This window comes from Triticum aestivum, chromosome 4B, assembly GCF_018294505.1.
Source record: "Triticum aestivum cultivar Chinese Spring chromosome 4B, IWGSC CS RefSeq v2.1, whole genome shotgun sequence".
Taxonomy (NCBI): Eukaryota; Viridiplantae; Streptophyta; class Magnoliopsida; order Poales; family Poaceae; genus Triticum; species Triticum aestivum.
The window spans coordinates 273,669,431-273,681,547 of record NC_057804.1 but is presented as its reverse complement, the minus strand read 5'-3'; the positions used below and the strand labels follow the sequence as shown (position 1 = coordinate 273,681,547).

At 48.5% G+C, this 12,117-nt stretch overlaps 1 protein-coding gene across 2 annotated transcripts; it reads right to left on the bottom strand.

Annotated features, from left to right (window-relative positions):
* Nucleotides 1-4,365: 4,365 nt before the first annotated feature.
* LOC123091978 (ATP-dependent Clp protease proteolytic subunit-related protein 3, chloroplastic) lies at nt 4,366-11,766 on the bottom strand. Of its 2 annotated transcripts, XM_044513614.1 has the most exons (10): nt 11,364-11,766; nt 10,713-10,817; nt 9,553-9,675; nt 9,303-9,362; nt 6,965-7,061; nt 6,811-6,884; nt 5,518-5,571; nt 5,352-5,435; nt 4,799-4,921; nt 4,366-4,689 (listed from the first exon to the last, which is right to left on the bottom strand). In XM_044513614.1, exons 1-9 carry the CDS (start codon nt 11,682-11,684, stop codon nt 4,826-4,828), a joined length of 1,014 nt encoding a protein of 337 aa, XP_044369549.1. In that variant the 5' UTR covers nt 11,685-11,766; the 3' UTR covers nt 4,366-4,689; nt 4,799-4,825. The 2 variants fall into 2 exon arrangements, with proteins under 2 accessions (XP_044369549.1, XP_044369550.1); XM_044513615.1 differs by lacking the exon at nt 5,352-5,435.
* Between the last annotated feature and the right edge of the window lie 351 nt (nt 11,767-12,117).

Genomic DNA, 12,117 nt, shown 5'->3' with positions numbered 1-12,117 from the left:
CGTCTCTTAATTTGTGTTGGATCCAGATCGGCCGTCAAGCCAATACCTATCTCACGTGTCGGTACTACTCTTTCCGTTTCAAAATAAGTGTTTTGAGCTTAATATAAATTTGTATTAGAGCTAGTACAAAGTTGAGACACTTATTTTAAGACGCGGGAGTACTCACTGTGGAAACCAGGAAAAGAGGAAGTAGCACAAAAAACAAGCACTGGTTGTTGCAGAGAATCTCAGCAGCAGGTGCACCGTACGCATCCACCCTGCGCATCAATCGGCACACGATAATCAGGGCCAAACGACCGCCGTCCGTCCGCCCCGCAGCATCCTGCAGTTGCCGGACGCACACGTCACGGTCACATCCAGTCCAACACCCACCCACGACGGGACCCAAACATGCTACTGTTAGTACTAACTCAGCCCCTAACTACTACTCCCTATCTCTGTTTTTTTTTGCAAAAATAATTTAGATTTGTTATCAAAGTTCGTCGAAAGTACAAACATCTCAAACATAATAAAAATAAAATCGAGATTTTTGAGACCATCAAACAACCACTAACACCGTCAAAACGAGCCACTTAGGAGGTGTTTGTTTTGATGAGTGGTAACGTAAACGTAAAGGGGAACTGATTACACACTGTAACAACACCGGAATGAACAAACCCCATTCTGTTTGGTTCTGCAGTGTAAAGAAAACAGATCGAGCTCTGCATGAGGAGGTTGACGGAGGAGGAAGAGATTGATCCGGAGTTGGGCCTTGCTTGGTCCTTGTCGGCGGCTTCTGCAGTACATCCTCGTCGTCGTCGGTGGCGGTGGCGGCTGCGGTTGGCGTGGTCATTCCCGGCAACTGGATCAGGAGGAGAGGACCGAGGGGAGGCAGCGGCGCTGGACTCGAAGCGGGTCGAGGGAAGGTGACGACGCTGGAGTTGAAGGGAGGCGGCGGCAGTGGTTCGTGAAGATCGAGGGGAGGAGGGAGTCGTGGGGGAGGAGGGCCCGGGGTGAGGAGCACTCGAGGGTGGGAAGGAATCATTTACCGGTGGGGGTGGGGGGTATCGACCTATAGCTGGCCCAGACCTGATTACATAAGGTTGACACCAAACTCACGTATCGTTATCTGTTTACAACATAAACAGGTGATGGGCGAAAGTTGCTGAAACAAAACACCTTCTTACATTTAGGAGCAGAGGGAGTGCTAGGATCTGGACAGTCTGAACATTTTTGTCATTCAACTAGGTCACTAAATTTGTTTGGATCGGACTGGATGTCTGAAATCTCACAGACCGAAATTAAATGTAGGGGAGGTTAACGATCATCCGGGCGTCTGCCATGTAGACCTTCGACAACGCGGGCCTATGTAAGAAAACCTCTTTGCGCTTCACCTAGAACACTCACTCCACTCTCCGTGTAGTCGTCTCCGCCGCAGCAAGGAGGTGGCGCCGCCGCCCCGCCCCATCGGAGGTCCGGGAGTCAGTGGCGCCCAGTTGCCGTCAAGGAGGAGCCGCCCTCCCCGTCCCATCGGCAGTCTGGGGCCAGTGTCGCCCGGTCGCCACGTAGAAGGAGGAGTCGCGCTCCCCCTGATCTCCAAGGCGTGCGCCCGCCATGCCTGCTACCTCGGTGGAGCCATCAAGGAGAAGCAGCCTCCCTGCCCGGTCATCGAACAGAAGCAGGAGTTGCACTCCCCGGTGCTCTCCAGGGCGCACAACCGCCTCGCCTACTACCTCGGTGGTGCCGACGGTGGCTCATCCTCCACAGTGACGGCGACCTTCGAGGTGGCGCGTCCGGAGTGGCACAACGCGCGGTGTTGGAAATCTTTCGCGTGGTTGGACGTCGCGCGGACCCCATGCTCATGGAGTCCTAGGCCATTGATCTGTCCAGGACAACCGCGGAGAGCTCCGCACGCTGTCGTCGATGAGCGACCAACTCCTCAAAGTGGGGTTGGTCGAGTCCGAATGCTTGGCCCGACTCTAAGGCAATGACGAGTGGTGTCCGGCGAACTCTGCGACCGGCTGTTGCCACCAGGCAGAGGTGGCCAGGCGTCTGTGCCAGGCGAAGGCGGTCGAGCGGTTGTGCCGCGAGCGTCCATCGGTGGTTGGTCAAAACTGCCGCGATGCCTAGCAGGCCTTCCGTCCCTGGAAGGATGACGATGGAGGTGCCAATGGCCTTGGTGCCATGCCTAGGAGGTCACCTTCCGGTACCTCGCTTAGCTTAGTTTAGGTTTACTAACAATTTCGTTCGGTTTGGTTGGAACTTTGTTATATTTCATTTGTTTTGGTTGTAAATCAAGATTTAACAAATATCATTTGGTTTAGCATGAATTTCGTCTTTTTATTAAAGATGCGTTTTAAATTGGATGGACATATGATGATTGCGGTTGGATGGCCTCCACCACTAGAGCTGTCCGCAAACAAGTCTAAACGCGTCCATGGACATTTGTTGAGACTCATTCTGGCTATCTGTGGACCTGTGTTTGATGATCCGCGTCGGAGTTGCCCTAAACCACTCTGCTATTTGGTCCCGTGTATCCTCGTTCACAAGTTAAGTTAGGAAGAAGAAGACCCGATTGGTGGAATGGAATGGAACCAGGCCCCAAAGCCAAAAGACAGCCGGCCGACCCCAATCTCAGTTCCCCGCGTGAAAGATAGCTCCTTTGCACCGCCCGCATGAAGCACACGCACGCAGCACGCTGCACCGCCATGAAGCTGCATGCACATCACTCACCCGCTCAAGAAACAGCTGCAGCCTGCGCTCGCCGGGACAAAATAAGAAGGCAGACAGGTGCAGATAGCAGGCGTGCTCGACTCTATTCCCAGCATGGCAGCCAAGTGTAGCAATGATTGCGAGTTACAACGCCAATAAGTATGTACCCAACAACCATGTGACAATTTTAGGACTCCGTTGATTCAAAGGAATTCTACAAGATTTTTAGAAGATTAGGATCCTTAGGAATTTTTTCTAAATTTGTCTTCTTAGTTTGTAGGGTTGAATCCTGTAAAAAAAAATCATCAGGAATCATTTGTATTACATTTCATAGGATATCTTGCATCCATTCTAAATCCTTTTTTTACAATCCATTTGTTTTTTCTATGCCATCAAACACACTCTGTTAATCCTATATGATTCAAGTGGACATGTCACTTCAATACTATATTTATTTTTCTATTCCTGTGTTTTGAGAATCGTGCAAAACAAAGAGGCCCTCGATGGCAACGTTTCAGTCCGTGCTCCCCTGCAGTAAAAAAAGAGACACATCATGTTCATGCTGATAACATTTTCATCTCGGCTGTTTTCCTCGTCCACCCTTTTGGGTCCATAAACCGCGTACAGAGATAAAAGCAAAAAAAAAAATCACATTTGAGGCTTCATTTGCGGAAAATTACCTAGTCGTTAACTATTTGCAAAAGTAACCGCGTATCTAGTAAACTTTTTGCAAGAACGACTGATCGCTAGCCTTGGAGTGTTTGAGGGTGTTTCTGACAACTAGGGCCCGGCTGACTTGGCAAAACAATTTGCATACACACCCTTGAATTAAAAAAAAAACAATCAACCCTCCGTGCACAACCGTCGCGAGTTAACCGTGGCCGACGGGATGCCGCGCCCTGGCCCTGTCGTCCGTCCGGCACGGCGGCGCCCTCGTCGGCTACGTAGGACACGGAGGTGGTTGGCGTGTGCGAGCTATACCGCGGCGTGTTGAAGGGCGTGCTCGTGCGCGAGGTCAGGGGCGCATGCTCGCCGGAGCTCAGGGCGCGTGGTCGCGGGGAGGAGGTACACCGCCTCGCTGGAGGGTAGGGCGCGTGCTCCCGCGGGAGGAGGGAGACGAGGGAGGACGCCTCGCCGAAGCGCGTGGTCATGCGGAGGGAGGCCGCCTCACCGGAGCTGTCACGCGGTCCTTCTCTTCGCCGGGGCACATGCTCGGGAGGAGGGAAGTCGTGCCACCGGAACTGGTGATGCGCGGCCTGTGCAGTCCATCTGCAACGCCACCCTCGTCGCGAAGCCTGATAGCCCCACCGCCAACCTCTACGACCTATGCGCCATCACCATCACCACGCGTCCGTGCTCGCCAACACCACCTAGGCCGCCTCAGGAACCCCAAAGCCAGGCAACGACAGGTGCGCGCAACAGGTGCCGGCGCTCCTGACGAGGACCTGCAACGGCCAGTACCTGCAACGGCCAGTACGGCGAGAAGGGAGGAGGTAGTTGTCCACACGAAGGGGAGGGCTTGATTGCTTTTTCTTTTTTGATACAAGGGTGTGTATGCAATTTCTTTGCCAAATTAGCTCCTTACAATGGGGCCCTACTTGTCAGAAGTGATCAAACGCAATAAATCGAGCAATCAATGCCTTCTACAAAAAGATAACCAGAAACGCGGTGGCATTTGCAAAAAGTTAGGGACTAGGTATTTTTTCGCAAACGAAGCCTCAAATGTGGTTGTTTTTTGCTTTTAACTCCGGTGTACACTATGCACCTACAGTGAGCAGAGTACCAAAACCTGGACTGGCAAACGATCGGACTAACAACAATAGCTCCACCCAAAACACTCGCTAGCTCCAATCCCGGGAGCATACGCACTAACATGATCGTCCAAGTTCTAATCTAGCTTCTCCATAGTCCGTACAACAGGTACCCTCGGCTCTGACAACCTGTCAACAGGCAAGATTGTTCGTTCAACCCCTGCGACTGCGAGCTCAAAGACCTAACCTGCACATTGTCAAACCTCACAACAATTATACACAAAACATCTTACGTAGGGTTGAAATGAAATGAACGCAAATATAATGCCCAGCAATTGCACAGTGGAAAATCTTACTAAGTATTCGAGTTCCAGTGCACAACTTCACATTCCACCGGGGCCTCTGACTCCAGCAACCTTGTCCCAATCCTCAGGGGAGAGCATGTCAGACATGTACTTCTCCTGACCGCGCCAAAGGATCTGACATCATACAACATTAAGTATTTGCTCATTTTCCTAGAGCAAGACTCCATGCAGCCCCGCTACCATCCCATGTGCAACTCAGAAAGTCCATAATAATACAATGTGCAATCTTACTATCGTGCCTAAACAATAAATAAAAAGTAACACTCCAAACTCATGCTATCAGGTCACCCTTGTTGGTGCACTCATCCAACTATATGTAATTCTTAACGTACTCTACCTAATAATACCTGTGAAAAGCTTCGAGTTCAAATTCATTATTCACTGAATTGTATATTTTACTGGAAACTCTACATGGCACATCAACGTTTGCTTCTCCAGAAATTTTCATGTTAATTTGGTGCCCAAACTGGACGTTGACTGGAAGAGTGCACCGCACCAGAAACTAAGGTTGCTTATGTTGCCTTGGATAAAGAGATTAAAATACCTTGTCAATTACCCCAAACTCCTTGGCTTTCAAAGAGTCCATATAAAATGGTCCTCTCATCACCTTATCTATTTTCTCCGGTGGCTGATAAAGAACTGTTATATCCCAACTGAAAAAAGGAAAAAATAAAGATCTGTACAAGTAAATGATTACAAGTTGTACGTACATTTCCAGTGTGCCTTGCTAAAAGTTTGACCAGGGTATTCCTGTTGTGCACTACCTACAATAAGCAACAAGAGGTATTAATTGATTCTCGACTCAAGATGAACCATGACTCTGGGAAATGATATAACTTTATGAGGAGGAGCATATATTACCATACCAGGAACCAGATAATAATAAAAAATCATCATCTCTCCTGACTTAGCAAATGGTTTAAATTCCACAAATTAATGGCACAGGCAATAATTGCATGACCACATCAACATTGATTGGATTCATATTTCATTGTTGAGATATTCAAACCTTCCATGTTTCTTTTACGGAAGTAATAAAAGTAACAAAAGACCCAAAGTGGTGGGGCCCTTCCCCGGACCCTGCACAAGCGGGAGCTACGTGCACCGGGCTGCCATTTTAATGAAACTAAGGTGGCCTTTGTTTGAGCTTCAGCTGCAGATTCCAGATTCTAGGCGTCACAAAATCAGAAACTAAAACAAACACACAGATTCTCACCCCAGCTTCCTAGAATCACTTCTGGAAATTAACTACCAGGCACGTCCAAGCCGGAAGGTGCGAATCTGGTGATTCGGGCGATTCCCGAGCGGCCACTTACCCAAGTTAAAGTCCAGACAAGGTTGTCCCCGTTATTACAGCAGGATTGCCACTCCTCCCCTCACTCAAATCTCCCCACTGACAGGTTCTCCTCAACCCTCGTTCTTTCTCACCCGAACAAAAGCCTGTATTCCGGCCACCGCCACCACCTTTGCCCCGTTGGCTCCAGGATGCGCGGATCTGACGCCCCCATGCCCGTCCCTCCGCGTATTCCAGTCACCAAGCTGCGTCTCCGCCACTGCCCACGAGTACCGCGCCGTCCCTGATCTCCGCGTATGCCAGCCCCGTCAGCTACAGGACGGGCGAATCCTCCCGCCCCCGTATTCTGGCCATGAAGCTCCGCCGCTGCCCACGAGCTCTACCAGCGACGCCACACCCCCCCCCCCTGGCGGATTTCTGCATACACCGACCCTCTACAGCGTCCTGCACTCCACACATTAGGGGCATTGTAGACACTTCACAACATTTTCAGTTTTTCAAAACCAGGGTAAACAAAGAGTCAGATTTGGATTCTCAAAATCTGTAGCTGTACCTGATTTTAGGAATCCAAGCCACAGCTGATTCTCAAGAATCTGTAGCCCAAACAAAGGGGGCCTAAATGCTTAATCACATGATCAGACAGCGGTTGCTAGCATACATGTTTGATTCAAGAGCACAAGCTAATTATAAATGAAATCACAGCTCCTACCTCTTTCGCACGAATAACAACATCAGAAGCTTGCATCATCCCATATGAAGGAATACGAGGTTGCTGAATCAAAGCTGACATGAAAGTACATTTTCTGTTGTTAGCAAGAATCAACCAACAGAAAATCTGATCCATAGTCCCTCCACTTTACTACCTTTGGCATGGGGAAACATATATCGTTTGCCTTTCTTCCCTGCTGCAAGGACAAGGCAGGCATGACCTGCTGCAGCTCCTATACAAAGTGTGTGAACCTACAGAGCAAATAGTAGATCCATCAAGTTAGTGTCTACAGAATTTACAGAGTACAAAAAACACTAGCGGTCAATTCTACAAACACAGACAGCTCATCCTAATATTATGTCAATGATTTTTTGCCCAGTTCAAAACATCAGGGGAACATAGAGGTGCAACCCACCATGAGAGTACACAGGCGAAATGATTCTAATACATCAAAGATATGTTCTGTTGCTTCTAAGACACTTCGAAGACATAAAAACCAGCATAATCATGTTAATTTGATGCCAGTTTGAACTATCACACCTTAAGCGTGGTTGCACCTAATATTTTGCCAAACATCAGTACGAATAAGTGGCCAGTTATATATTAGAACCAACTTCTTGCTGAATATATGCATAAATAATGAGACAAAGCCGCTTCATCTTTAACATGTTCCAGATAGTTTTCAAAAAGTGATCAAAGACTATTCATTAACAAAATGGCCATTCTATGTGGTTATTGGTCACTAGCAAACCATAATACTTTCTGGAAGATTAGAACAGAAAAATAAATAAGTTGCAGCGGCTGCACCCCCGACGAGACATTCTGGCCATATCCCTGTACGCCGACGACGTGATGCTATTCTGCCACGCCACGCAAGGCGACGTGGAGGCCGTCCGTGCGATCCTGGCCATATTCAGCGAAGCTAGCGGCCTCCGAGTGAACTATGCCAAAAGCTCCGCCACCACCTTCAATGGCGACCCCGAGGCGGATGCAACAATTGATCAGGTGGGATGCGCGAAAGCGGAGCTGCCCATTACTTATCTTGGCATCCCTCTCACGCTACGCCGTCCCTCAGCTGCCCAACTACAACCACTCGTCGACTCGGTGGCTGCTCGGCTCCCCACATGGAAAGCATGGCTCATGAACAAAACCGGGCGGCTGGCTCTGGTCAAATCCGTGCTTGCCGCGATCCCGATACATCAACTGCTCGCGTTCGCGCCGCCCAAGAAGACATTGAGACAGCTCGAAAAGATCCAGTGCGGCTTCTTGTGGGCTGGGCGCGCTGCTGCCAATGGCGGACACTGCCACGTCAACTGGCGACGTGTGTGCCGCCCGCTCGAGTACGGCGGACTCGGGGTCCAGGATCTGGAGCGTGCTGGCCTAGCGCTGCGCCTGCGCTGGATGTGGCTCTCCCACACGGACGACGACCGCGCATGGCGAGGCCTCGACCTCCAGTTTTCTCGCGAGGAGCGTGCGTTGTTCTTCGCTTCGACGATCATGGAGCTCGGCGATGGACAGACGGCGCTGTTTTGGGATGACCGATGGCTAAACGGTCAGTCCGTGCGTGAACTCGCACCGGCACTCTACCAATGCATTCCCAAACGGCGACGCAAGTCAAGAACGGTGGCCGCCAGCCTAGCCGGCAATGTCTGGGCTCGTGACATTCAAGGAGTGATAGGGATCCATGAGATTGGCCAATATCTCAGACTTTGGCAGGCAGTGCAGCACATCAGCCTATCAAACCGGCCTGACCGCATGCTCTGGAGATGGACGGCTAGTGGCACCTACACGGCACGGTCATGCTACGCTGCAACCTTCCATGGATCCATGAAATGCCCTTCCTGGAAGCTTACCTGGAAGAGCTGGGCACCGTGCCGTGTCCATTTCTTTCACTGGTTGGCTAGCCAGGACCGGTGTTGGACGGCGGATCGACTCGCCCGTCGCGGCCTACAGCACCACCCACGATGCCTCCTTTGTGATCAGGCCCCAGAGTCGATGCGGCACCTGCTCCTAGAATGCCCGTTTACGCGGCAGGTCTGGCACGACGTGCTGGCTTGGGCGAGGATACCTTCTCAACCGCCAAGCAACGAGCCCACCCTCACGGACTGGTGGCAACGAACGAAAGGGCAGACCCCACACGCGCTACGGAAAGGCCTGCAATCCATCGCCATGCTCGTCCCTTAGATGATTTGGAAACAACGCAACGAGTGCGTCTTCGAGAACGCGCGCCCCTCGGTTACCGCACTCGTAGATAGGATTAAGGCCGAAGCCAAATGTTGGGCACAAGCTGGCGCTTTGGGTCTCAGGGTAGTCCTCCCCACTAACTGGGATGTACACTGATAGGTTGCCAATCCATGTAACCACCACCTCCTAGGAGGATTGTATCTTCTCATCTTTTCAATGAAATGAAATGCAAAGAGTCCTTTGCGTTTTCTCGAAAAAAAAATATATTAAACTGCTAAAGCACATGCAGTAAATGCAAAATATGGTACCTCAGTTTTCATCCGCATCATGGCATCATAGATAGCAAAACCTTCCGTCTCCATTCCAACCTAATATATTTAAGGAACTTCACTAAGAACATTGACCATCATGGCGATGAATAATAACGCAACACGAGTCGTCATAATTTGTCACATTTATCATGGCATAAGTAAGCCATATTAAATAAGATACTTAATCACAATATTAGAGAGCACACATGACAATGAATCATGAACTGAAGAAGATAAACTTGCTTACTGGTTCACCATCATCACGAGCCGTTCCTGTTGAGTTGATGTATATATATGCAGGCTCACTACTATTCATCCAATCAAGGTACATCAACTGGGCAACAATAAGCTCGGTAACTGCTGGCACCAACTACCAAAGCAAGAAGAGATAATCTCAGGAGGATTAATTCTGACAGTCTCATAATAACATATATTATAGCATGTTCTACAACAACAATTTGCTAAGCATCTATGATAAAGCTACCATTTGAACACCTGCAGGATTTTCAAGTACACTGAAAACAGACGTCGACCTAGCATCAAATCACAGGATTTAGCAAACTACATTAAGAAAGGCAATTCAAGAGCAGTTCAACATACAAGGGAAGTGAGACAACATCCACATAGTGCAAACTAATGAATATTCTTTTCCACAGTAATGTGGAAAAAGTAGAGGGTCAAACTGTGAGTGAATGCACGAAATGTTGCCTTCAGGGCCACTACTGGATATTGGGTACATGGAAGAAACTATGCTACGAGAAATATGTATCCTGGGATCATAAGTATCTAATTTAACAAAAGGGACATTTGATTTAACATGTCCTCTATACTGGCAGCAGTGAGATCTGTATCGCACTAGCGCCATTACAGAAAATCAGGAGAACATTTGCAAAATAATAGGTTAAGTGTACAAATTATAACAAAATCAGAGATACAGAGGTAGCAAATCCCAACCTTATGCCTGATTAAGCAATATAAAAGTTAATAACCTATTCAAATTGTAAATTAAATTTGTCAATACTGAATGACGGTAAGAATTAAGACAACAGGCTAGTGAGGAGCAAAACTTTGTTAAACTCTATAGTCTATAATCAGTGCATTGGTGACTGCCTGACGGGCTTTGCCAAACAGGGCTCGTAGTATTGCAGTCTGTCCTTTTATTTTTGACGTATGCAGGAGATAAAATACATAGCATGAGCTGGTAAAGGTCAGTTCCTCACATCTATTACAACAGTGGTTTGTGTCTGTCTGATAGCTCAGGATATAACATTACATCAAATTATTTATATTTTATCCAGGCTAGTTGATTCACTCATACATACTTACCAACATATTTGGAATCCACAAATTCAAAATAGAAGAATACCACAAAAGGCTTTCCTACTGAACCTTGGTGCCAATTCATACCGGCATGCCAATATAAACAATCCGGCCATGTAGAAGCAACGACGGCAAATCCGGGGGAGGCCTTCTAGGACTGTGCTGACTGTAAGAGCTGCTAGAACGTTCCACCTGCCAATTTGACAATTGCAGTTAAGCGGAGCACAGTTTGCAATAAACTCCTACATATCAAAGATCAAGGTCCGCATATGTAAACTTTAGCAATTTCAGAAGTAAAGCACAAAGGCATTTATATGCAAGGAAGCAGATTCACAGATTGGAACCTCAGTGTCCAACATGATATGGGTACTACTCGTCTGAGTAAGTTCGTATAATCACATAGTAGATATATGTTTTGCTAGTAAGTTATTATTTCAATGGGGATAGCAACCTAATTAACACATGTTAGCAGGCACTGAGCAGAGCCTTGACATGTGTTACGGCTTAAGACATGGATCACATAATTCTGACAACCACTAACAAAATGGAAAGGAAAAACAATCCAAGAAATGGTTTGCACGTAGTATAGCCCCCCAAATGAGCACCAAGTTTCAATTTCAGCTTCTTCTTTCTTCCATTTTTATGTGTGTTGAGACCAGCATCGTATCATACTACCGCAGCTCCATTACCGCTGCACGTACAAGCACGACGAAAGTGAGCGCGAAAGCAATAAATCACCTGCGCGGGCGAGGACATGAGCTTGGCGTTCTGGAAGATCTCGAGGAACGGCAGGTGGTCCTCGCCGCGGCGTTCGCCACCCGCAGCTGCCGCGAGCTGCTCTGGAGAAGCAGCTGCTAGCGTGGATAGGAACGGGTCGCCCCTCGGGTTGAACAACGGCGACGGAGCCCCCGCCGCCGGCCCGGCAACACGCGCCACGAGGGTAGAGGACAGCGGACTGCACCTTCCGGACCGGACTAGGGGATTCGGGAAGAACGGGGACGACGTCGCGGTGGGCGGGGAGGGGGTAGGGAGCCGTAGGGAGAGGAAGGAGGAGGCCATGGTGCCCGGTGGTGGTGTTACCCGGCCGCGGCGTGCGAGCGAGCTCAGGGGGAGTGGTGTCTGTGGATAATGTGTTTTTTTTTTTTTTGAGGCAAGGATAATTTGGTTGGAGCTGACGCCGTAACTGCCGTCTGTTTGCTCTGGGCCTTGGCCTTTGAAGGGGGGCATGGGCTGAACCTTGGGGCATTGTGGGCTAAGTATGTTCTTAGAAATATTGGTAAAACAAATTTAACTATTAAAAGAAAATTGTCTCAAAGAAAAAAACTATTAAAAGAAATATTTCTGAAAAAACTATTAAAAGAAATATTTCTGAAAAAACTATTAAAAGAAATAAGAAATTGCAAATATTATCTTCAAACTTCTTTGGTGACGAAATGTGGCACAACACATTAGCGCTACTTGGCACAATCATGGAGTTTTGGTGGTGTTCTGC